The sequence below is a fragment of the Sturnus vulgaris genome, chromosome 1 (genome assembly GCF_052056855.1).
Source record: "Sturnus vulgaris isolate bStuVul1 chromosome 1, bStuVul1.hap1, whole genome shotgun sequence".
In the NCBI taxonomy this organism is placed as follows: Eukaryota; Metazoa; Chordata; class Aves; order Passeriformes; family Sturnidae; genus Sturnus; species Sturnus vulgaris.
The window spans coordinates 10018227-10045619 of record NC_142243.1 but is presented as its reverse complement, the minus strand read 5'-3'; the positions used below and the strand labels follow the sequence as shown (position 1 = coordinate 10045619).

General features: G+C 39.1%; 1 protein-coding gene across 5 annotated transcripts in view; it reads left to right on the top strand.

The window, feature by feature from the left end:
- The window catches only part of DIP2C (DIP2 acetate--CoA ligase C (putative)), a 313844-nt gene that overhangs the window by 276456 nt on the left and 9995 nt on the right, over positions 1 to 27393 (top strand). For 3 of the 5 annotated variants that reach the window (XM_014872250.2, XM_014872252.2, XM_088159264.1), the window contains 5 exons: positions 583 to 753; positions 7453 to 7482; positions 9173 to 9234; positions 25513 to 25570; positions 26538 to 26612. In XM_014872250.2, the coding sequence (XP_014727736.2) occupies positions 583 to 753; positions 7453 to 7482; positions 9173 to 9234; positions 25513 to 25570; positions 26538 to 26612 (396 nt within the window). The remainder of the gene's footprint in view (positions 1 to 582; positions 754 to 7452; positions 7483 to 9172; positions 9235 to 25512; positions 25571 to 26537; positions 26613 to 27393) is intronic. The other 2 variants (XM_088159256.1, XM_088159268.1) reach the window with 1 other exon arrangement.

Sequence of the window (27393 nt, the reverse complement as noted above, 5' to 3'; positions counted from 1 at the left end):
TTTGGATTGACCCCTATAGTTAAATAATCACATGCTTAAAAGTAATGTTTTAACTGGATGGTCCTCATTGTATGGAGAGGAGGGTGTATCTCCCTTCCCCCCCCCAGAATTAAAAGCCAAGTAGCCAGTTAAATATCTGAAATCATCTGGAATTTCCCATGTGCTACTGAAATAAATTGAATCTTGAGATGCTGATATTTATGATGTCTCCAACCTTTACCATCCTCACTTAATGATTTCCTAATCAGTTTTTCCAAGTCTAGACATTGCTTCCTGTTTGCTGTTATTCACTGTCGTCTGAGTTAATTTGGGGAAATAGCATTCCCTCCCTTCAGAATTAGCATGCCCATAATTTCCTATGTGCTAATGTTGAGATGACAAGCAAGTATGTGCTTCTTCTTCAGCTATTAGAGTGTCATCTGGCCATCCGGCCTCCAGGAAAAATGGAAACTGTACTGATACCTTAGCCTCTGTTCCACTGCTCCTCTTGAATCATATTACCTGCATAATACACTTAAGAACTTCTGTTTTGCATTAAATCTGCCCATTTGTGGCCTTTGTTACATTCTGACTTCTTTCTAGGCAAGGGGACTGGACCTTTCACGTGTACGGACATGTGTAGTAGTGGCTGAAGAACGACCTCGGATAGCTCTTACTCAGTCGTTTTCAAAGTTATTTAAAGACCTGGGTCTCCATCCACGGGCTGTCAGCACATCACTTGGCTGTAGAGTTAACCTGGCAATATGTTTGCAGGTAAGATTTTTCATTCCTTAAGCTCAACGTTTAAGGGAATGGTTTTCAGTAAGAAGCGTTCATTGTATTTCCTTTGGCTGTTTGGTCACAGACATACTAAGAAAATGCATGTGGTACATAATGTTCTTGCATACACAGGTAGTAAATTTCTGTTACTTTGTCAACAACTCATCCCTCTCATGTTGCAATCATAGCACATATTCTGCCCATGAATACAGTAATTCAGAAAAGTACCTGACAGTGACAGAACATGTACTCTGTACTTCAGAGCCAGTATGTAATCATGTCATGCAAATGACAATTTCCAAGTGTTTATTTCAGTGTGTTACAAAATGGATTCCTTCTCTTCGTAAAATATTTCTAACCATTACTTGTTTAACTACATAGGTATTTTCTGCACACAAGGAAAATTATTTTGCTATATCTCTTCTGTTTTGATCCTCTAATCAGAAGAAAAGTCCCAAGGATAATATAAGACGTAACATGAATTCTCCAGGAATATTTACTGAGTCATGATTTTAATGACTGATGGAGCACTATCTGATCTAAACTTCTGAATAGCATCTATTTTTTCAACGAGTGATAACTATAAAAAAGCAAATAGTTTTAGGTTGATCTTGAGTTTAGTATTTTATCTCTGAGGACTTTATGTGATGAAAGTTAACTTGGCTTTTTTAGGACGCTCTATTTTTAATTAATTTCGCCTTATTTCCAGTTTAAATTCACCTGGCATTAGATGCAGACATTTTTTATTTTAGAATAAGAATCTCATGCATCTAATATACATCTTAATTTTGATAAATAGATTAAGAATCTTAATGCATACTTTCCTGATCTCTTTCTCATTTTTGTGACTCTTGATCTCTTTCTGTCCTTCTAAATCTGATTTCAGAGTTGCACATATTATTCCTGTAATAATACCATAGGTGTCCTACTCAGGTGTAATATGTTTTCTAATTTAATAACCTTTTAAATACTAAAAGAATCATCTTCTGCATTGCAGCTGCTCTGGCTGGGAAGTTCCATATCCATTTGGTCATGTGCCATGTCTCTAACCTCTTCAAAGTCACTGTGTCCTCAGTAGGACTTGTCTGTACTCTGTGTGGTCAAATCTGGCAGTTACCCCTGGTTTACATAAAGGATTTCTTATGAAGGTGACATGGGTACCTGCTTCAGTGTGGAAGTCAGGACAAATCTCAGTGACACTGCAAATAAGAATCTGCTATTCCTTTTTGATCGTAAATATAAATATTTTTTAATCAAAACTGACAAATTGAGGTTATGGCTTCTGCACAGAGCAGTATGTCTGTGCCTGCTTCAGCCTCTTGCCCTTTTCAATGTTACCAGGATATGAATACAAGGAGGTGTGCCACACCTCCAGTACTGCTGGATTTCTCTGACTGCATCAAAGTATACCTACAGCCTAGGGTGTCTTTAATTATTACTGTCAAGCATATGACAAGGCAAAGCTGAGTAGGTTTAAAAGTCATCCTGTTGCCCAGAGGTAGAGTTTGGTTTGCCATTCTGTAATTGCTACGATAAATATTCTCCAGGAATAAAAAAAGTTTTAGAAAGGAGGGGAAGAAGGGAAGAGAAGACATACCTTCATTGGAAACAGATCAGGATGGGCTGTGTCAGTTCTCCCCTGCAGCTGTAGTAGAGCTGCTTCTGAAAGACAACTCAGCTTTTCTGGTTTCTGATCCTTGGAGGGACCACACATGAAGGATGCTTTCGATTACAAGGGCATATTTTTAGCTGCGGTTTGCTTGCCACTAATGAAAATCTCCATTTTAGATGTGCACCAGTCTCCGGATGGTTCATGGTGGTTGCTTCATTTATAAGTCCTTAATTAGAAGATAACACTAAGTAGCAGTAAGCCAGGTGCAGTACCAAAGTGTGGCCTGTTGGAAGTAACAGTGTTCTTGTTCTGCCTGGGATTTAATGTTTTTCATGGCAGCCTGTGTGGAGCTGTGTTTTCGATTTGTGACTGAACAGTGTTGGGAGCACACCAGTGGCTGGGGTCTGACTGACCAGTCCTGCACAGCATCAGGGCTGCCCCCATTTCTTTTTGTGCCCCCTGCACCATCATTCCACTGCCCTCCAGCAACAGTATCCAGGCTGGAGGAGAAAGAAGCTGGGAAGGGACACAGCCAGGAAAGCTGTCCCCAGCTGACCTGGGATATCCCATACCTCATAATGTCATGCTCAGCATTAAAGCAGAAGGCTGGTTAGTCTTCCAAAGTAGCCATTGCTCAAAGGCTGGCTGGACATTGTTCTGCTCAAGGGAGGTGATGAGTGATTGCTTTTGCATCACTTGGGTTTTTCTCTTTCCTTCACTCATTAAACTGTCTTATCTTGACCTGTGCATTTTCTCACTTTTGCTCTTCCTATACTTTTCGTATCCCATAGGGAGCTGGGTGGGTCCTGAGCTGCTGACTGGGTCAACTCACTGCAAACATGCAGGGAAAGCTGACTACACTCAGAGAAACTGGAAGTCCTAATCAGCATGGAGTTAGGCTGGATTATGGCTTGATTATGTATATCTGCCTTTTGATTGTGTTAACTCCTTAGCTGAAGATTACTTCTTAGATGGTTCTTTACAGAAATTCTTGAAAGAGTTGTTCAATCAAAGTGGCTAAATCTCTGAAGGAATATTGTTAATGATAGTACCTATGGATTTAGGAACAGCACAGAATGAGAACCTTGAGTGAGATGGTTAAACAGCCTGGCTGATTGTATAGCTTAACGTCAGGCTGCATTGATTTCTACTGAATTGTGGCATCTCAGTCCACAGGACAAGCTAAAAGCCAAACACTGTCTATAGAGTGGTGTGGCTGGAATGGAGGAAAGCCACTTCAGGACAGGCAACATTGAACTCCCAAGCGGAATTGTTTTTGAAGCATTTGAGCTGAGGCTTGTTTGGCAAGTTTTGAAGGTGTTTGAAATATTACTAAAGGTTTTACTTGCAAGCATCACCACAAAACATGTCATTTTGGTGGAGAATATAAAGATAGAGATTCGCGTGTTTTGAAGCATCTGGCAGTAGACATTGCCAGGGACTGGATACTGAAATAGATTGAATGCTCTTTCCAAACTGTCTGGAAGTTTATGGCTAGTGGTATTTCAGAATAGCTTGTGGACTATTCTGTTCTTTCATCTGAGGAGCAAATTAAATTTTAATCCCTCATCTACAATATTCTTGCTATTAGTATTGTCTCCAATATATTCCAGAAATGGGTTCTGGATTCTTTACACTGCATAAGACTACTTCTCAAGATATCTGAGTAAATAGCATTTGCCTTTGCTTTTTTTCTTCCAAGTTATGTCATCTATGATATCAGCACGTGGTTCATGGAACCCCATCTTCCACAGGGATAATGGTGATCCAGCCTTTTCTGCAGTGTTTCTGAAATATGTACCTACTTACCACCTTACTGAACCTATCTCAGTATTCAACTACTGACTCTTACCAGCAATAAAAGCCTATCCAGGTTTCTTCTCTGTGGGCTGCCTCTAATACAACTTGGATATTATCTTTGACACCTTCTTGATTTCCAATCTTGTTAACAAATCCAAGACTCAGATGTTTAAAGGGAAAGGTATCCTGATTTTTCCAGAAAGCTTTTGCAGTTCACCTCTCTAAAAAGAAGAGGAGGAAGGTGTATGTGCACATGTGTGTCTGTGTGAGTCTGTGTGTGTGTATAGCAGAATTTAACTTTTTATTAAAGATTACTTTGAAAGGGAATCATTGTGATAATCTCTTTGGTACAAAAGAGTCTTAGTCTACCAAATTATCTTAATTTCCGGGTTGTGACACTGACAGACTAATGCCTTGTCATTTGTATTCATTTCCTTTCAGACTGAGAGCAAATTTAGTGTGTTTCCTTTGATGTAGTTATTTCGGACTAGATTTCTAGAGATGTGCTTTTGAAAACAAATAATTCCCTCCATCTTTAGGCACATGAATATTATTAATGTCTGACCTTTTATAGTATAGTCACAAACAATGGTCCAAGGATTAGTGAGATGAAAAGATTACATCTAGCATATTTTAATTCTCATCAACTAGCATCTTAGCATTCAAGAGAATAAAATAGATATGAAAAGTAGCTGGTTTCTTACAACAGCACAGATGGTTCTCTAGGATTTTAGCTGATTTCCATTTAAACACTTGGAATAAATATTTTCATTTTATTCAACTTGCTACTCAATTTCAGTTGAGGGAAAACTTCTAGAAGTTGTTAATTTTCCTTATTTAACTCTGAAAATGTACTAACAAATCTGTCCAAGCTAAGGAGAGCAGGATTCATCTTGCTTCTTTTCTATCTCCTCTAATTGAGACTTTAAGGTTAAGTGAGTTATCCCATACTCATCAACAGTCAATGGAATCACAGAAATACTTCAAGAGATATCTCAGGCGTCCATCTGGGGTTGGGATCCATCACCATCAGGAGATTCTTCCTACCTTATACTGCACACTTTCTTCTTTAATAGCTGAAGTTACATGAAATGGACCCTTTCCTCACTGTCCAGCTAAGGAATCTTTGTTACTCAGCTTAGGGCATAAAGTTAATATTTCTTTTTACTTGGTGATAGATCACACTCTCTGAGGATCTTCCATATTAAAAAAAATAAAGGGTAGGTGTGCAAAGAGTGCCACGGGAGACCATGCACTGTGTCAGAGTTATGATTCACACTTAGCAATGTACTACAGCCCTGGGTGATCTCCCTCAGATTCTGTTTTGCCACCTTTTCCATGAGTCATGCCATGAAATTATTTTCACAGCTCCAGCCACTGTGCTAGCGTGGGTAACATTGCCAAGTGCACACCAAAAATTCCTCTTCTGAGCATCGCTGGAACAGAAGCAGACTCAGAGTAAACACTGAGGCCACATCCTTAGGTAGTTAAATAAAACCCAAGACATCAGTTATTTTTAAATACTTAGGATTTCTGATAGCCTAGTTCCTGGTTTTTAACTCTGGAGAGGGAAATAGGGGAGAGCATACAGCTTGGCCTTTGACTTTAGTGAAAATTAGGTATGCATGGAGTCATGTGGTCAGCCCTGCAGCTGACTTGTTGGGGTGGTCCTTCAGGCAGTTTTGACCTGCAAATTTTTCCCATATTGCTGAGATTTGCTTGGACCAGGGATGGTTCACCTGTGGCAGCCTGTGCATGGACAAAGATTTATTTAGTCCAAGAGATGTGACTTATGATAAACCCATTTTCAGGCAGAAAATTCTGTATGTCCCGTTTTGTTTTCTTGAACATTACCAGGCGTGTCCTAAGTAAATACCAGATACTCCAGAAGTTGTGTTGTTTTTTCCCTGTTACCAGCGTAACAGATGCTCTCTATCTCTGTCTCTCAAAATAAATGTGCACAGATAAATTGAGTCAGTCATTCTGGTCTTGGCTTAGACTCTGCTTCCTTTGAAATACTTTTCAGAGTATTCCAGCTGCAACTGGCCACGGGGACGTTGCTGATAATTCAGCTGCTGTTTCTCAAGCTGTTCTGTAGTTAAAAGCCATATGAGACTTCAGTACTCTCAAAGTCCTTTCTGCACCTGCAGTATAGTCACAGGCAATGAATTATATAACTGCTGGATTTCAGTAATTCTCCTGCTTTTTTGCAGTTACACTGCAGTGTTCAGCCTGGATTATTAGTAGCATCATTTTGGGGCATCAATGCAATAAGCAGATTTCATCTTCTTTTGAATCCAAAATAAACCTGTCTTTAGGTGCTGCTGTGGCAGCTTCTGCACTCTTTAACTCTGCTGGCATTAGAAGTCTGGTGAGAAGAATGTGGGATGCCAGGGCTTTCAGAGCTGTTTGTTTTCACAAGTTGTAGGGCAAATCCCACAGCAGCCATCTGGTGTTAGATACCCCACGTGATAGTAGTGCCTTAGGACTAGTCACCACTGAGGATTTTTTGTCTCTTTGCTGAGTTATCAGTCATGGTGGAGAGCTCCTGGGTTTTAATCAGCTTTTAATTTTCCTGTTCTTTATATGTATTACACTATTTACCATAACAAATAGGAATGAAGATTTATTGGGCTCTGAAGTTACTCCATTTATTTATGATCTTCCAGTAGTTAGATTATGCACCAAGCCTTAATTTTATTTTACTTTAGGATCAGTTTAATCTGTATGCAAGAAGGCGTAAGTATCTTTCTCTGTTGTATACTAATTTTATTTTTTCCAAAAAGAAAGCTTACTTTTGATTTCCAGAGGACATCACTTAGAAACTTCTGTTATTAGTAAAATGGCAGACCTGGAATTCTCTGTGGAATAAAGTGCATTAAAATAGGAGGGTCATAATGTTTAATGACTTCAAAAACAACAATAACAACAACAAAAAAATTAGTATGCTAGACACGTGTTTTCCACTAACAACATTGTCTGTAGTGTCCTAAAACCATTTAAGTCTGTTTGTCCAAGGTTAGCAGTCTACAGCTGTCTCTTCTGTTGCTCTACTAAAATGTTGACACCTCATTTTTTACTTTTTTTAACCTTTAATGGTATAATGGTTAATTTGTAAAATTCCTGTATTTGACATTGTTTTTCTTTTTATTTTACTCCCTGCTTTTTGCATTCTCCTCTTTTTTTTCTCCCACCCTTCATTCCCATTTTTTGTTCTTATTTTTGTCTTGTGTTACCTTCTTTCCTTCTCTCCCTTACCCCTGCTATTCCTGCTGCTATAGCCTCACAGGCTGGGGAAGCTGGCCGAGCAGGTAGGGGATTTTCATGTTCCCTCAATACCCACCTATCAGCTTCCAACAGTGGGACAGACTAGAAATTGAGTCTGGAGATTTGGGGATTTTCAGATCCTTCTATAAAACTATAAATAAGTCCAGTATAGCTTTATCTGGATGCAGGTTTCATCAAATATTAGATGTCCATTGTAACTATTTCATTCATGCTGAAAATAATAAATACCATGGTGATTGTCTTTGATTTTCAAACTTGACTGTTTCCATTATTTTACAAATCAAATCAGCTTTAGTTTTATTTTTAAAGATAACCAATTTTTCCTTGGTTTTGTTTTTTTCTTTTCAACATTACATATATTTCAAATAAGTTCTCCACTCAGCACTAGTCTGTTACACTGCTGAGTTTACCAGTAGACTGAAAATCGTGTCGTTAATAGCTAGAGAGGATATTGTACCTTGTATTGTGTATAACAAGCTAAAGAGGCTAACATGCATGTGCAGCTCTATTACTCCTGTTCTCCTCTGGTGGTGGGTGATAATCAGTACCTGTTCAGTAAGTATCAATTGGTAGTGGTAACACTTTTCCCTTGTAGGTACAAAAATTAGCTTTGTGTGGGTCTGGATTGCAACTTTTAGTGCTCAAAAAATTGTGGACCAATCAGCCAGCATTGCAGAAATGTAAAATTTAGCCCTAGACATTCCAAATGTGAAGAATTATGCTCTACAATATATCTCAAATGGGACAGAAATCACTAGGAGCTCATGTTGCCTGCTGGTTTAAGTAGTAGACATCCAAATAACTGGTAAAGGAGTTTGTGCACCTGGAGTTTACCAGGTCTAGGAGAATTCCTCTGCTGAAAAGAAAATTTCCAACATGCCAGTGTTCTAAAATGAAGTTGTGCTTTTCCTCTAGCTTTGTGCTTAGCTGTAGCATGAGGTCTGCAGCAGAGAAGAGACCCCTAGCCTGGAGCATTGAGAATTCACATGATGTTCAGTGGTGATGAGTTTGAAGTTTTGGATAAGGGCAGATCATAGCAGGCTGCAAAATCACAGAAAAGCTGTGGGTGGAAAGGCCCAAAGACTGCATCATCTCTGCATGAAAGGAAACTAAAATTAGTCTACCTCTTTTCAAGTAACTAAACATTGTGACATAAAGCAAGGGTTTAAATTATGCAGTGGAAGACTGAAAAGGATCAGAATAATTGCTTAACAGACCTTCAGTCCAGATTGGTTCATGTCATGCGTGCTACCTTTACTATCTTTAGCTTCAAGTATATTCTCTGTTGCATGTATGGAAGACTCAGTAAACCATGCTTCACATTCCTGACCATGTGCTTCTGCCATTAAACTGTGTCTCCTCAGCAATTTCCGCCTTCCTTTATATGGCAAAATGTGTTTAACATTTTTTGTATGTATCCATGTGCTGATTACTTGGCCTTTTGTAGCAAATAAAACCTCTGTTGACATGTGTTGGTTAAGTAGTCTGACTGCTTGATGTTTTTCTGAACTCCAAGGAAGTACCTGATGGTAGGTATGTTCCCAGTGCTTGTTCTGATTCTGTAAAGCTGAGCTTTGATTAATGAATACCTTAAATATAACTTGTCATTTGATTAGCATAATTAGCACTGAAATGAATGTTTGGTTATCTGGGGGGTAAAACTCTTTTTCTCCCAGCCCTCAGGTTCTGATTAGCTGATGTTGTTGTTTACAGGGAACATCTGGACCAGACCCCACCACAGTGTATGTTGATATGAGGGCACTGAGGCATGACAGGTCGGAACCACCTTTTTCTTTTTCTCTAATACACACAATTAACAGAGTTTCTAGCAAGAAAGCTGCTTACAGCACACCTCATGGACCCTGGAAACCTCATAAATAATTTGTGTTGACTCCTACCAGCAAGCAGACACAGACATTTATATTGGTTAATTAATTTTACCACTGATAAAACTGAGGCATCTGACATCACTACTGCAATGACTAACAAGATTCCTTGCCTTTATTGCCATCAGGATTTCATGACATTTGTATTCAGGGGGTGCAGCCTAGCCAGTCCCCACGGACTGGAGTCCTGTTGGGCCTTTTAGCTTCACAGAGTTTTCTCCTGGCTTGGCAGCTGTCTGCCCCTCAGGAGATCTGGTGGGGTTTGCTGCAGTACTTAATGCTGAACGACTATGAGGGGATGGGTTATTTGCTTCAGCCACTGTGAGCAACCACATTCTGTAATTGTGGGGATTTTTCAGTTCCATCTTGAGTGCTAGATATGTATACAAGGAGTGAGAAATAAAATTTATCACTTAGTTGTTGGAGACAAGCTTGAGATATCAGGTGTGATTTTAAAAAATATCCATGCACATGTATTTCAGTTTTCCAATCCTCTGTTCGTAAGTCTCTTTACAGAACTGTAACAAATCAAGAAATTTTCTATGAACTCTGGAAAAGGTGAACATTTAATTAACAGTCCTGGTTCCTTTAAAAAATCATTATCCAAATAGAGAGTTTCTTTGTTCTTTTTCTTTCATCCTTCTTAAAAGCTTAACAGAGAGTTTGTCCCCCAATTTGGCTCTATCAAAGTGACCAATCCAGCTTGCAGAGTACAAACCTCAGGGCACTGCTGGCCCAAATTACCCACTGGGTAGTTGGGTCAGATAGATATGTAGGTATTTTCTTGTTGTACATGGCAGGTAGAAGAAAGGAGCTGCAAGATGTTTGACTCATGATTTCTTTATTCCTTTTGCACACAATGATTCCAATAATAACACTTATATTTGATCTGTCCTTTGAGACACTACTGGGTCTGCATAACCCAGCCACAGAAATGTGGTGTTCCTGGCCCAGCAGCTGCAGTAGTGTGGAGATAGAGTCCATGGTCATACTCAACCCAGAAAAGACAAAAGGCCTTTTCTATAGAAAAAGAATGTAACATTCACAGTCAGTAAAAATTATAAATAATAAAAAAATATGTTTAGAGAGAGGAATTAAGATTTACTGTTCATAAAAGTTGCATAAACCATGGGTATACTATTTCCCTGCCTTAGAGTGTCATTGAGAAGTAGGCATCATTATCGAGATCAGGCTTTGCAGTGTGATAATTTATATTTAGTGACTAGTTCTGTAAAACATGAAAGATGATCTTTAGAGCTGGTTCTCATATTGTGGTAATGTAGATTTTAATTTGATGGTTTAAAGCTGTGCCTCATTTACCCAATCCTGTGGAATTTAGAATTAGATTAGTGGGTCATAAATTAAGGGAGAAAACAACTCTATTTGACATAGTCTCTTCACACTTGCTGTTTATAATCATTTTAGTGGAACTGAATGTCCCTATCACTTAGCAGTATCTGAAAGATCCCTGTAAATATCTTTGAGACCATAGAGTAGCAACCCACAGAGTCTTTGCAGGCCAGTCAGTCCCCCAAGAATATGAACATTTTACACTGTACACTTAATGTGAGAAAATGTTTTTCATAATTTGTATTTTAGAAGATATTTTTCAGGTTCTGAAACAGACTGAACATATTTTTTTTCAGTGACAAAAAGAAAAATGGCATGACAACATTCTCTAGTTGCCTCAGAAAACAGCTGTAGTTCATTCTTTGGGATTATTCAAGTCCTGTTCACATCCATAAAAATTAATAATCAACTACTTCAAACTCATCTGGTAATTACGTGCTCGCACACTTTGCAGCTTAGGAAAATGTCATTTTCTTGTAGGTGCTTAAGTCAAAATACCTGTGCTAGGTACAATCCCTGTGGAGAACTAGGGGTGGTTGTTCGACCCAACCTGATGTTTCATTCCTCCCAGCTCTCCCTGGATTTGGATGGTTTCCTTCTTAGGTCAGGCTGGAGCTTTACAAACACGTTTTTGTGTGTGTCCCTGGGTGGTTTTGAGCTAACAGCCCATTGGTTTAGCTGCTGGGACTCTGGCCATAGTACTGGGCTCACCTGGAGGTCCAGGAAACTTGTACCAAGGGATGCAGCCACTCGCTCATTGTCTGCAGTCAGGTCTAACACTGGAAAAAGACTTGACTACCTAGCTGTAAGCATCTAGTGAAGTTATAGGTGCTCCAGCTTCTTAAGTAGTGTCTCATATGAAGTCACATCGTATTTGTTAGCCCTGAGGAGTGTCCCAGGCACCCCTGAGCTGTCTCCAATGGCATTAGTCACCTATTTTTTGGAATCTGAGTAGCACAAAAAGCAAGAATATACACCTCTGGCTTGCTGTTGGTGACAGGATATCAGTAGCATTGTACTGAGAATTTTACTGATTTTCTACAAATCAGGGTGTTCTCAGGATGGCCTGAGGAAAGAGTGAGCAAAGACAGGCAAGTCCCACACAGGCTTTTAATAAAAACCAGGAGAGTCCTGAGTTGTCTACCAGGTGGGTGATGTACCCTTGCAGTGCAGAGCAGTGCAGTTTACAGAGGTGAACTCAGGTCCAAAGGACAGAGTAGGTGGGTGAATGCTTCCCAGTACATCTGAGAGGCTCCTGGCTGCTGCCTCCTTGTGCAGCTCAGGCCATGGCCATGTGCCCAGGGACATCCTCACGGAGGGATGGGCAGCAGAGCCCTGGGCAGGAGCACCCAGTCAGGTCATTGCTGCATTTCTCTGCCTTAGGGAAAGCAATTTTATTCCCCCTCCCCTGCTAAAGAGGAAAGTAAATTGAATAAATATATACGTATTCTTGTCCTGCTTCCAAAGGCCTGGATGTCAGATTGTTCCATCATATTTTTGACCAGTCATGCTCTCCTCAGAAAGCTTTTCAGATGGTTAAGCACAAGATGCCTAAATATGCTAAAAGCTGAGAAGTGTTTGGAAGATAAAAAAGGGAGAGAGTGAGTGAGAGAGCCTTTTCTCATCATGCCAAAACACCATATACTTGAAAGATGCAGCCTTTCGTACTAGTAAAGATGTAAATTTGAAGCCCAAGCATCCCTTGTATCTGGATTGTTCTAAAACAATATGTATATGTGTTCATAAAATGTCCAGCAAAAACCACATTTCTGATATTAAAATTAAAATTTCACAGCTTCTTCATCCTTAGCAGCAGCTTAGTTTTTGGTAGAAAAACTATTTATTGACAAAACAAGCCAATTCATCAAGCTGAAAATAAACCAATGTAAACCTTTCTTTCCCATCAACAGGGCAAAATATTTTCAAGTGTTCTGCAGCAGGTCAGGCTGGATTCTCAAATGTTTCAGTTATATTTGTAAATATCCTAAACAATTTTTTTAGACTAATTCAAAGCTGTTTTCAAAATCTTAGTCTTTTTATCTGATAATACATACTTTGAAACAACCTTGAATTTGAAACTAGCAGGTATGAATTAGAAATAAAATGACATTTAAAATATTGAAATATTTTGACTGCTTTGAATTGTTTCTTATATTTTTAACATAAACATTTTAACATCTAGGTATCTGTACCTTTCATTTTCTAAATGTTTTATAATTTCCTCAGAAATTTTAAATAGTGAGCTGAAGGATCCATCTGGTGATAGCTGAGGGAGATCATTGATCTTCTCCTAAAGTTGAAGCTTCATGCAAATCCTGTAAAGATAAACATCCCCTTGCATCCTAATATTATTTTCTATATCAAAACTTTATCCATAAAAAAATATATATGTTGGAGTTTAAATATGAAAACCACTGTTCTACCCTAAGCAGAGCAAGGAAATATCTACTTGGATATTGAAGTTTATTTTTAAAAGGATAAGAAAAGGAAAAGGAAACATATTCATTGCAATCTCTCTACCCCCAAAAGCAGATAAAAATATCATCAATCTTCTTGTTCAGTTGCAGCTAGTGACAACTTAGAGCTCTGATGTAGTGGAGGCTCAGAGTCCCAGGGGGAGAGAGCCACTAACTAACCTAGTCACAAACGTATTGATGAAGATTTAGATACCATTTTGCATGCATTTGTCATAGACAGTTCCCCCTTGTTTTGACTACAAATTGTATTTAAACTGTTTATTGAACTGCATTGGGATTTTGTATCAAACTGGGCAAGAATGAAAACTTTCAGCTGTGCTGGTAAACACTGTTTTCTGTTTTATTTGATGTCATCTCTAGTTTCACACATGCAGAAATCCTTTCCCATCCTTTTCCATCCCATCCTTTTCCATCCTCTTACCCTGTCTTCAAACTTCAGTGTACCCTTTGGTGAAATAATAGGTGCATTAAATGATCTTTTAAATTATTCAGTTTCATCTAAAGTCTGTAGGGTAATAAAGATAGAAAAATTAATTTATTAAATTCTTTTGTGATTTACTAGAATTCCTTTTGAGCTACATGTAATGGTGAGCTGCTGGGACAGACAGACATGGTGAGGCAGCTGCTGGCACCAAAGGGGGACTCAAATCTAGGTGTGGGATATTGCCAAACAGACCAGAAGCACAAAGATGTATTTGGGTTCAAGTTATTAATTTTTTAGTCTGGCTATTATTCAATTTGTGGCTTGTGATTTTCAAAGTCTTTCACTGAAATGTTCTCACTCCGTCATTAGAATAATTATTTTAACCTGATTACCCTCTTTATTAAACAAGCAGTCTGTGGAACTGCACAAAATAGGTGTCTTTTCCCATGTGGCCACTGACATCTTAGAGTGATGCAAATTAATGTAACTCTTAAAACAAAATTACCTTATATATACTTAGTCTGTCAGTAGCAGACTCGACTTCTTAGGAAGTCATTTGTGTGTTGTACTAGCAATAATAAGCAAGTCTTACTTTTTGTTTTGGATTCCAAAAGTATTCAGAGATCTCTGAACTTCCTTCAGACTTGCTCAGACATTGTCTCCCTGACAAAGGTGTTTTCAGAAGATGGAAATTCTGAATCTCATTCCTCAAGAAAAGAAGAGAACACTTGTAGCATTTCAAAGAAATGAGAAAACAGTTACTTAGGATTTATTTTTATAGATTGCTTATACACTGAGCCCAGTCTCAAATCCAGGCTCTGTCAAAAGGAATCAGTAAAGGCTTTGGCTTCATTTTAATATATTCCAGCATTTCAGACTTCATACAGGAGCAGAAAAATAGCCTTTTATCATGGCTGTCAATTGTTTATCCTTCTCCTCTGCATTTTACTGAAACTTTCACATTATGTATACATTGTTTGGGGCAATACCAAACAGCAAATCCACAGGAGCTTTTTCCCTTATTCTCAAACACTTCTCTCTACCTTGAGCAATGCTTTTATTGAAGGGTTGCCATACAAAAGAACTCCTTAGCTGAGTTTTTAGCTGAGCTGTAGCCACAGCTCTGTAGCACAGTCACGTTGTGGAGTGGAACCATTTTATGTTCACACAGGAGGGAGAAGAGACAGGGGGAGGTGTGTCAGAAGACTTGCTAATAGCAAGTGACAGTGAAGTAGTTACCTCTTGTGAAAATTTAATTGACTAATCCTATTTGTAAGCCATTTGCCAATGGAAAAGAGAAACTTTGAGGAGTGCTCCTTTGATGCTGGGGAGAGCAGGGCTTTTCCAGCTCCTGCCATGGGTTACAGTGTACAGAGCCCAGGCATAGGTCAGAGAAAATCCCAGTCCTCAGTTGTTGATTGGGGTCCAAAGGGGAGGTTAAAATCCGTCACTACTCTCTTTACCCAGACAGCTTTTCCCTTGCAGTGAGATTCTGTAGGCAGAGGGTATGGGCTGTTTTGAGGTGTAAAATTCAACGTACCTGGTGAACTGTTCAAAACATAAACCTCCCATGTCATTGTCCTCAGAGTGCTTTAGACACAATAAGATAATTTTGCAAATGGAATTGTCAAGTGCTACCTCCAGCAGTGCCATTCCTGTCACTCTGAGCTTCAGGGATATTCTCATATGGGTGGCTTCAAATTCCACACACCACCTATATTTTTTTGTAATTGTCTGTTACTTTAGCTGTTTGGATATTTTTTTTTTGTTACACAGAAGCCGGTTTTTTCATGAAAGTGAAAAGCTTTGCACCCCTATGGAGTCAGTAGAGGTAACATAGCTGAGAGAATGGCCTGAGGTCTTTAAAAGAAAAACTGAGTCCCTCAAAGATTTAAGTTCAAAAAGAAATGATGCAGTTTGGTTTTGGGGAGTCTTTGTAGAACCGACTGGCTTTTAGGCATTTTGCCTATTAGCTTGCAGAAGCTTATTTGTGAATATAAGCTGTTTGTCATGGTATTGGCAAAACCCTCCTTCTTCTTCATATTTTTTCTCAGGAGAAGATACAGCCTTGGCCTTTTAGCAGTATTGTGCTTTCTTCTGCCATACAAACACTGCTGTGTCAAAAATCCCCTTGGCATTGTTTCTGATCTATGGGAAACAAATCTCCCAGAAAGAAAAGTTAATTTGGGCTGATAAGCATCACGTGAACACTTTCAGTTCTGGCTTAGAGAATTCCCAGTCTGTCTAGAGAGGAGGAAAGATTCTGTCTTGCTGTTCTGACTGCATCAGGAGACCAGCTTGTTTAATCTCTGTAAACTGAATAGTCAGTGATTAGGAATAAAGCTGATGGCCTGGGAAACTGAAGAGGAGCTAATATTGTTGAAGAAATTGTACTGTTTGCTCATGAGGATCCAGAGTTATAACCACGTTTGTAAATCTACCTTTTAAAGAGCTTTGAAAGGTGCCTCATGTTTTCAGGCATAGCACAACTTCTGTGTAGGGCAGAAGAAAGGGAGAAATGTCCAAGAACTAGGGGGGGTGGGAGCCCTACAAATTATTTTTTGTGCTTTCTAAGGCAAGATTACTTGTCACTGAAGTATTTCCTCCCTTGACAGAAGCCCATTTCTTCCTTGATAAAGTAATCTTAAGAGAAAAGCATATCATGATTTTAGTGGAACATGACAATAAGAGTTGGCTCCAAATATGGTTTTTGAGAGAGGATGTGGTTTAGCATAGTTTAACTGCAAAACAAGAAATTCCAGTTATATTTCCCTGGAGAGCTTAAAGGAAAGAGAATACTGTCCTGTGTACCAAGTAAGACAAAGGGAAAACAAAAAGCTGTAGCTTTCCAGGAAGGTGGGTGTACTGCAGTTGTACAGTTATTGTGTTTCTGTTTGCAAGTAACATTGGGATGTCATTCTTCAATATGAGTAAAAGAACTAGATGGAAAATGGTTCCATTTTTGTTTTTACAATACAGTTTCAAGTGTAACAATAATTTTGATGAAATTATAAAATTTCAGTAAAATTATTGGGATTTTCACTGCTTATTAGATTTCCAACTTTTAAAATACACCAACATAGTTATTCCTGAAGAGTGTCTGACAGTGTTAAAAAAGATTTCCCATTTCCAGGTATATTGAGATTCTTTGTTGTTACAGGTTTCATCATGCATTCAATCATGCTTCTAATGGAAGCTGGGGATAAATAAAACAATCTGGCTGCTCAGATTTCTGAGGAAGATTTATTTAAAATTCTTCCCTTTTTTTGTTAACTGCAGGCCATACTTCTTTCTTTCTCTCTCCCAGAGAGTCTAGCTGTACAGTCTAGCTTTGCCATGAGTCTAGCTGTACAGTTACTGGAATGTCTTAATAAAATGGGATTATGATTCTTCATTTTTTTTTGTGCAAATAAGATGTATTATATATTTGATTTTTACAGATAATGTATTCTGAAACAATTTGCTTTGCTTTCCTTCATTTCCGTATATACTCTTAATGGAATGCTAAGCACTGATTCTTTAAAAGTGCCAAGTGATCAGTATAGGGTATGTTTGCTGTTTCAGTAGCAGAGGAAAAAGTGCTGCTTTCCCACACTGCTGCCCTAGAGGGCATTTCACAAGGCATCTGCTTTGGAAGGGGAAATACTGAATGAATATCTGTAAGATTTGGAACAAGGCTTTGTAGGTTCTGCAGCCCTAGCCACAGACTGTGCTGTGCTATAAGAGATGGAGCTTCCTACGTGCTCTCCATCCCTCTTTCCATTCCCCTCTTCTCTTGCCAGCCTTTGCCATGCCACACACTGTCAGCTTTTTGTGACAAATAATTCAGCACAGGGTGCTGTGCTGCCAGTTACCCTGGGAAATGGGTTCTGTCACCTTTGGGACACACTCCAGCTTGCCAGCCTCAGGCTCCTGTTGTCAGTGAAATCTCTGGCTGAAGGAAAACTGAAGGAACCGTTAGGTTTGGGAAGGAGAGCTCTGTAAAAGTAAAAGCATCCTTTATTTATATAAGGATACAACATCTCTAATTTGGTTAGAGATGTAAGATCCTCTTAAATGGCTCCTTTCAATGGATCTTAATATGTTGTTTCAAGCCTAACATGTCCTTTTTATTATGGCATATAATGGAAGTGCCTGTGAGCAGAAGATGAACTTGTGTAAGCAGAGTTTCAAGAAGCTCAGCCACAGTTCCCAGTGAGTCTCCTGTGACAGGACAGTCCCTTTCCAGTGCCTGCAGGTGTACAAGGCACTGCTGCTCATGGCACTGCTGACCTTTCCCTTTGACTGCTCATCTGCAGTTTTCATTGAACTGAGAAAATAGCTTCATGTGTTGGCGTTCCATGCACAGGAACTCTCCCTGGTTGTTGTTAAGGAGAACTTTTCTGCAGATTCTTCCCCAAAGATGCAGGGTGAGTCAGCTAATGGTGGGAAATTTGGAGGTTATAGCAAGAGAAGGGGACAGATTAAAGAAAATTACTTGATTTCAGGAATTCCACCTTTGATTACATTGTGGCAATGTAGAATGTGAATATTTCTTTAGCAATGCTAAAATAATTTCCATCATTTGTTAACAAAAATTAAGCTAATTCCATTTGCTGAGGATGTTTTTAGATCCCAAGTTCATTATAATTAATTTTTTTCCTACATGTGAAGTCTCTTTAGAGATTAGGACTAGGAAGACAAAGGGTTACAAAATAGAAAAAGCATATTGCATTAAACAGAATTGTCATATCTCAACTGTGATTATGAACAGTGCTGTAAAAACAATTAGTGATAAACCCCATGTCCTGGGAGGTTTGTAATCTGAGTAAAAAGATAACAGCTGTGAGCAGCTTTTTGCCTGGTTTTGCAAAGCTGAACCTGAAGCACAGAGAAGGGTGATGAGCACCTGATGGTGCTCGAGGTGCAAGGTGGGAGACCAAATTCTCCTGAGTCCTGGTCCACTGCATTCTCTTGAAATAGTTGTATACTGTGCTTTAAACAATGTGTAAAGTTAATTTAAACAAATTTGATGTGTGATGGCAGCTGAATATTTTAAAGTAATTCAAAGCTGTAAGCAAATATAAACATGACTTACCTGTTTTACATATTCCCATAATCTTTTATGATAAAATTGCTATTGTTTTTTTTTTAATCTGTGAAGCTTTGAGTATTCCCTTCCTGAACCAGAGTTCCTGGCCCCATTTTGATTCGTTTGCAGCTTTCTGAACTGTCTTAAATCATTGTGTAACTTTTTCTGCTTCTTAGTCCAGCCATCTGAAGGATTGGAAGCTCTTAGCTTTTGACCTCAGGGAATTTGGCACATGAAGTATAATTTAGCTATATAGTGAAGGATTCCTTTACATTAAAGGAAATGATTTAGTGCTAATTCTTGTTGATTATCAAATTAACAGGATTGAAATATGTCTTAGGCATACAGAAAGTTTAATGGTTATTCATTTTGTTGGTTAAAGTTTGCTGAAATCCCAAAGTCCCTTTTTCAGTCTCAGTTGTATTTATCCATTATCTGAATATATCATGTGATAGGAGAAAAGCTGCACTGAGGAAACTAGGATGATGCAGGGAAACTTCTTCATTATCTGCATTTTCCCTTCAGCCTAAGTGGTCAGCTGTGCAATTTTACTACTCTTCTGATTTGCTATTTGAACCCTGCATTTTGGAAGGCAGAGCTTATGTTCTTTGATCCATGTTTCCTTTTTTTTTTTTTTTTTTGGTAGAATGAGCTCATTGACTTGTTAATTTAGAATCATTTATGAAGAAACATTTTATTATTTGAGTAAAGAGAAAATGCACTGACAGTCTTGAGTGTCAAAGAGCCCTGACCTAGTCCAGGATCCCACTGTTACCTGCAGTGCCCATCCTTCTTCTAACTATGGAAAATTAGAAGAGGCTGCATCAGCCCTTTCCCACCAAAAATCTTACCCAAGCACCATCTCAGAGTGGACACTGATATATATCTGAAAGGTGTTGTTGGTGGCAGATTTGGGTCAGAACTGGGAAGTTTCTGTGCCCTGGCTGTAGCCACATAAAAGATCCCTGACATTAAATGTCTTGCCATCCGATTTTGGTTACTGTTTCTAATGAATTCGGTAGTTGGCCTTTTTTCACAGTAAAAGACCATTGTGTTGAATTCAGAAGAGTCAATTTGGGCAGATCCTTTTCAGCTTAAGGAAAAAGAGTTTTCAGAGTGGTCAAAACATACTATTTTGCTCATGGTATGGGTTAAAGATTTTTTAGTTTCCAAACTTTCAATTTGGAGAGTTAATTAATTTAATTTCAAAATAAAACAAAATACCTGAAATATTAAACATAAATAACCTCTTTTTCTGACCTGCCACATGTTTTTTTGGGGGTTTTTTTAAGATTTTATTTACAACTTCTGCACATTTTTAACTTCTTTGTTTCAGTTTAATACAGAAAAATTTTCAAAACATCAATATCTTGCAGGATAAGAAAATATCCACATTTCCCCCACAGGCTGAACTTTTAATGTAGGATGATGGTCAGTAGGTAAACTTCAGAAATAGGGCTGGAATGAAACCAGAGACCACTAGCTATTGCTTTCTGCCACAGAAAGACTGTGGGCAAGGTGGAGGCTTAAATACATTGGTTTATAGGTTCATCACATCCTATTTGGTTTCCTCTAGGCTTTGTTGCTGAAGGTTTCCAAGAGTGGCAGCATCCAAGAACAGATGCTGAAAGAAATCAGAGTGCAAAATAGCTGGTATTAAAGAAACCACAGGATTGGGCTTCCAAGCTGGCATGCCTGTGAAGAGATGGTGTGAGAGCTGCTCCAGACAGGAGGAAGGGTTGGTGGGATAAGCAGGGAAATCAGAGCTGGAGGTGATGAGTGTGAGAAGGTGCAGTGCCCAAGCCTGGCTGACAGAAGATGCTGGCACACAGGCAAGGAGGAAAAGGGCAATTACCATGGCTCAGCTTGAGGGAATGGCTATAAAGCAAAGACAAATGCTCAAGATGTGGGGTTTGGCCAAGTGGTAGGGTAAAAGGCAATCTCTTCAGCTGAATTATGTTGAAGGAGAACAGGGGCACTGGGGAAAAGCTCCTTTGACTTGGACATGGAGAGGTAGAAATAAGAGGAAGCTCAGACTGGTTCATGCCAAGCATCGCAGAGTGGAAAAGTTTCCTGGATTTGAAATAAATTCAGCTGAGAAATAAGCCCTGAAAGGAAGTGAAAGAAGCCCCATCATTTGAAATACTCTAACAGAAGTAGGCAAAGCACTCAAAAGTGCACTGCAGGGAGCAGTCTTTTTTTGGCAGGGAGCAAGACTTGGATGACCTCATAGCTTCTTTCCATCTCTATTAGAATCACAGAATCCAAACTCTTTCTCTGAGCAGCAGCACAGCCGGCTCTGAAGGATTGCCCAGTTTTGGCACAGTAGTCTTGCTCAGTACCACTCTGCATGTGCCAGCCCCTGCAGATTCCCAAAGCAAGAGTTAATAGCTCTGCTGACAAACTCTCTGATTAGTGTGAAGCACTAGCAAGCTGTGCAGTGTATTTTGGAGAGTTTTCATCACCGAGTGAACCAGATCTAAAACGGAGCATAAACAAAATTTTCAGTTTCATGTAAGATAGTTGGGCAGGAAGACATGGTTGCTGCATTGTGATACCCCTTTGCTGCCTAGTGATTGCATTGCCTGGCTAGTTATAGCTGGCCAGCTCCTGTTCTGAAGTCAGATTTCAGTCCTACTTTTCTATAGTAAGTGTTTGATTTAAAGAAGATGAAATATGTTCAATATATTAAATTGTAACAAGAAAAGAAGTTGGCACATACTGGTGGTGTAGCTGCAATCCCCATTAAATCCCAGGGACCAGACTTTGAAACAGTTTTCTCAGCTGTACAGCTCCAGTGAGAGAAATTTTAAAGAAAATGTTCTTAGGAACCAGTGGAAAATATATTCTTCTGTACTGTTTGGTGTAATATGAACTGAGTATAGCTTTGCAACAGTGAAACAATTCTTAAACACATTCTCATCTTGCAATGAGACATTTTAGTGGGGGAGCAGCCCTGTGTTGGATTTCTCATTTACGTTTTCCCTCTCAGCTTGGCTACAAACTACCAGAGGGTGCAAAAGTAGCTTTCACACCCAAGGGCAGCATGTTTTCTCCCATCCACTTGATTTTCATGCTCTTTGCCAGTCTGGCTCTACTGCCATGTTCTCTGCCTTTCCCAGCAAGACTGGGCAGCTGAAGAAAACAGCAGGAAGGCTCTGTACTCACTTGGTGAGATTGTTTTCATTCCCAACAAAGAGCTCTGGAGCACTGCTGAGAAACAGGACTTGCCCTTCCTGGACCTGCACTGCCTGGGAGCAGGTTACAATTATTTGTGAATTTGGAGAGGGTTTGCTGTTACTGTCCTAGGGAGCCTGCAAGGAGCCATGTCCTTCTTTGCCAGCATCACCTGGGTAATTCAGAGGTGTTTTTAAAAACTCCTTGTTTTCAAGGGTCTGATGGGTCCTGTGCTCTGCATCTTTAGTTTGCCTACCAGAGCAGCCTTGATGCTGTTTGCTCAAGAGGGAAGCAAAGAAGTTTTTAATTGTGTCTGCATTTGTCAGCAGAAAAAGGGAATTCTCTTGAGGAAGAGTGGGAACAATTGAATTATTTTATGCTGAGGCACAATAAAACTAATTTTAAAAATTATTGCCTAATGCTCATAATTTATTCACAGTATCTAGTCCCAGTAGAGTTAATGAGACTATTAAGCACTTAAAATTAAGAATGTGCATGAGAGTCTCTAACATCAGAATCTCATGTTTTTCTTATATTTTTTTTTAAATATCTTTGTGGCAAGATATTTTTTATTATTTTTGGATCTGTTAGAGGTTTAACAGTGTGTTCCCCACTGGATTGTGAGCTTAGCAGAAACTTTTTTAAAAGGGATGCAAGCTTTTGGGTGCTAAGAGGCCCTCACAGAAACCCTCCAGGAAATGCCTTTTCTATTTCTATTTATTCCTAAACTTCTTTTAGTGTACTGCTGTGGAAACTCTGTAGGGATGTGAGGTGGGAAGCACGGAGTGGGAGAGTTTTAACAAAGCTGGAAAGTGAGAAATTGCACCTTCTATGGATCATCGTGTGCTAAAAAATCAGGCAAGGTTAAATGAAACAGGTGGAGAAGGGAACTGGAAAAATACTCCAGTGATAATAAGAACAAGATGGGAAGCACAGATGCTGAAAGCAATAGAGGGGATTGTCAGATTTATGGCTTTTGATTCATTTCCAGCAGTCACGCCATTGAATGTGTTGCTTTATTATTTGTGATTTCTGCTAGGCCTGGAGTTCAGCAACACTTTATGGAGGCATGTCTTAATGACAGGAAGGGAGCAAAGGCCACCAGTATCTCTGGGCAGCTGGACAGTTCTGACATGCACTTTTGCTTCCCTGGAGGTTTTTTCTACTGTTAATTCAGTAGAATTCTCTTTAAACCTATCTTAAATTACACAGAGTGCTTCCTGACCTTTCTTACACCATCACTCTTAACAGTGCTTGTGGATGAGGTTTTCTAAATTGTCTTTTTAAAAAGATTTTCTCAATTTCACAAATGCTTGTAAATAATAGGTGAAATAACTCTATTAAAGGAGGTACCAAATGTGTGAGATGATGACTGTTTCTTCCAAGAGTAGCTACCTGTCTGCAAATTCCTATTGGAGATGTCACTTGTTTGGAAGAACTCAGTTAAAGGCATTTTCTATTTCTAGACCAATATGGATTTTACAGAACAAAGGTATATATACAAAAGGCAGAAATACATAGGCATTAGTAGCAACTGGTTTTTGCAATATTTGATTTAATTTCAATATATACAAAGTTATTTTTAAAACCCTTTCCGAATACTCCTAAATACTTATGATTTGGCTGCCATTTGTTGTGTGCCATTTGGTTGCCATTTGCTGCCACAGTTGTGGCTGATGTAGATGTACCCTTTATAGAGCAGCATTAATTTAGCCTTGCACACACACATTCTAGAGAGGCTCCCATGGCCTGACTTTCTGCTGCCCTGTATCTGTTTCCCTGGATGAACCAATGGATGCTGTAGCTTCACTTTTCCATCACTTTTCCCTTTTCCCACCAATCCAGTGGTGGCTCTACTGCTTTTCAGCTGGTGGGAGGCTCAGCAGGAAATGTAGAAAACACAGACAGGTGTTACACAACATAACACAACAGTGTAAACAGGGGCAGTAAAACATTAAAGGTAATTAGTGTGTGATGCTCATTCTGGGAGTTTAGTGGTAGTTGAATGAGTGGTGAAAAGTGATTCCAGTCACACACCTTGTAGGTCAGGCTGCAGCTGCCCATCTGTGCCTGCACCAGGCAGTACCCCTTGTAGGACACTTTACATCCTTTCCCTCTCAACACAACTTGGAAAAAGGTCTGAAATTCCTGGGTGTTTGGGTTGTATCTTTCTGTTAGTGAGAGGAGCTGTTCACACTGATGTGCAATATCTCAGGGTTTAGCCCTGCCCCATTCATCAAGGTTGAGAGACTTCCCAGAACTGCAGATAAAACACTATTCACTATTCCTACCTTGACCTCAACAGTCTCACCTTCTATAGAAGACTCTTGGAGCAAAGAAACAGGGAAAAGGAAGAAAAAAGAAAAAAAGAGAAAGATCTTTTTCTATTTCCTTTCTGCTTAGGGTCTGAACTTGGCAAAGCTTTGTTCTCCAAAGGGACCTCTAGCTGAGGTCTCTCTGTGTCTCATCCCTCCTTTCCCAAACTGAGCACTGCCATGCTCTGTCTATAAAAAGACTTCAAAACAGTCTGAAAAAGATGTATTGTGACTGCTCCTAATAGACTCAGTTTTATGCTTAGCTTAATGGAACCCACGTCTCCACCCATCTGCTCCTGTCTGTTTTCTTGTCTTCTGACATTTCATCTTTACCTTTTACATCGTTGGCTTTTAGGCATCTTGTATTGTGGGGTTTTGTCTTTCTGATGCCTAGAGCTGAGGGGGGGAAAGAGGTAAGAGCAGCTCTTCAGACACAAATCCAGATTTAGCTTGGTTAAGTGGATTATGGATATTGTTCAGGAGTGGGAAGTTTGAAGTTTTCATGGTTGTTAGAACTTTTAAGTTACTTAGGATACAGGAATAACTAGATGTTACCAATTTTTTTTTGCCATGTACAAGCTGAAATCATCAGCTATTTTAGAACTTGGGAGTCTCTTTTGTTCTGACCCGCTGAGTACTTTTCTAAGGTTAAATGAGAAATTTCCTTCCAGACCATTATACCACTGAAGGAGAGAGGACATTCCAGTTCACTTAGTGGGGAAATAAGTTATCTAAAAAAAGAAGAGAGACAACCAGAAAGTCACACTCTGAGAACGGATCTGATCTCAGCAGTAATAACATTTTTCATTAAATTATTTTTTCTGTATTAAAATGTTTATCAACCACTGTCCATTGAAAATAATTAAAAGATTGCAAATGCAGATTTGAAGCTGAGGCCAGGTTATGAGTTATTTTGATATGAATTTGATTTTAGCTGTCAGCTACTTGTGGAATGTGGTTGCTCACTCAGCTCACATGCTTTTGTGTCTGTGCCCTGGATGTTATGGTTTTCTTGTGGGAAATCAATATTTTAGATCCCTCATTGTGAATAAATTTGTGCATGGAATTCCTGTTACAAAAGTCTATCAAAACCAAATAAAAGGCACCAACTACATTTGAAGAACTTATTATTTAAGAGAACATTCACACACACTTTTTTTTCATTATTTTTTCATCTGTAAGTTTTGACTAATATTACATATTGGGTCTGATTATGTTCCACATAACAGGATATAAGCTTCATCTCTTCCAAAAATAACATTAAACTCTGCAACCATTAACCATTCCTTTTAGAAGTAAATGTTAATGAAAAGCAACTAAACACAACCGTGTATTATACATATTATTTTACAGAGTTCGTTTAGTTGAAAGAGGATCTCCACATAGTTTGCCTCTCATGGAGTCTGGAAAAGTAAGTACTGAAAGAAGATTTAAGCTTAACTTTTATGGTCAGTATTTTCAGTAAATATCCATTTCTGTTCAATTTTACATGAATGTAGTACTAGGGAAGGGGCTATTAGCTGTGCAGATTGATGTCCTTCCTTTACTGTTGAGGTTACAGCATGATGGCAGTAACTGATGCATTACTGCTCTCTCTGAACCTGTACCTCACTCTTTCATGCAGAAATCAATTCCTTCTTTTAAGCAAAAGAAGGGGTTTCATCCCCTGCATGTCATCCTTGAAGCAGCTGACAAAGCTGGCGCTGGTGCCAGCAGTTCCATCGATGTAGAGCCCACCTCCAGTGAGGTGCCCAGCACTGTGCTCATGGGCTCCTGATGACCTGCAGAGGGGCTGTCCCTGCTGGGGCATGGCTCTGGGGACAGGGGGAGGACATAGGGCCAGGCTCTGATGCTGTGGGTGCTCATCTGAAGCTTTCTGTCCATGGCTTTGCAGACATTCATGGTCAGAGGATGTTCCCTTTTCTATTCTAGGGTTCAAGGTCTGCCTCTGCAGTTGTTGAATGTCCATTACATGAGGTCTTTGGCAGATCATTATCCTGGGAGATTGCATGATGCCTCTGGCTTTCTCCTTGTTCCAGGCCAAAGTGGGGTTTTCCCTATCCTACTATGTATTCTCACCATTTTGGGGCCATTTGGTCATACTTTTGTTCTGCAGGTGAACATTTGATTTCTGAAGAGGTTTATTGATGGAACAGTGTTCACAAAGAGAAGCAGTTTTGTCACATTTCCCAATTATCTCAGAATTTATCATATCAATGGACTATTTTTTTTTCACTATAAGTGAAAACTTTAACTTTTTAAGGATTTTTAAGGATTTCTTGTAGTTTGTAATGAAGGTTCTTGGGGCACAGAGTGTCAGCATACAATTGCATAAGGTGGTACGTGCTTTCTTAGTGCCTCATGTTTTCTTTCAACAGATCCTCCCAGGAGTGCGTATCATTATTGCTAATCCAGAAACAAAGGGACCCCTAGGAGATTCTCATCTTGGTGAGGTGAGTCATGAGAAGCTGAACTTTGTATGCTCTGAACTAAATTGCAGAGACAAACCTATTGTTGTGCTTGCTAATGATTTCCTATGATGCATTTTATCAAATGCCCAGTTAAGAAAATAGTGAATTCTACTGATCTTTATAAAGTGTGGATCATGATATTTGTGTCATTATTAAAATTGTTAGTAAATTGTTTCTAGTAAATAGCTCAAGTTTAAAAAATGAAAAAAAATCTGCTTTAGCTAACTGTATTTTATACGTGGTACTTTGCTAATTTTGATGGATGCTTACATGAAAATTAAGTTTATAGATTAGTCTAATTTCAGCTAGATGGTTTTCTTGTGCTGTTCTCCACAATCATTGTGCTTCATTGCACTGAAATAGTCTCATTAGCTGAGTTGAGCAAGACTATATGTTTTTTGAATTTATTTTATCTTTCTAGAGTGAGAAAAAATTATGTTATTTTCAAGCAATTAAAAATCTAGTTAACAAAATGAAGAACACGTTTGCTCATAATTAAAGCCACAGTCTAATTTGTGAGTTTCTGTGAGAGTTCATTAATTTGAAATTGTAAAAATTTCCATGACACTTCAAATTCAATGGAATGAATCCTTCTCCATAGGTGAAGGTCCCTGGCCTCACCCTTTGAAATAATCTGTCTGGTGTTTATGGAGGATGCTCTGCTGGGGTAAATACACTGAACCAGGTGTGAGGAACTTGGCATGGCTCAGAGCTGCCCTGCAACTTCAACAGAAGGACACTGGGGTGTTTGTGCTAGAACTGG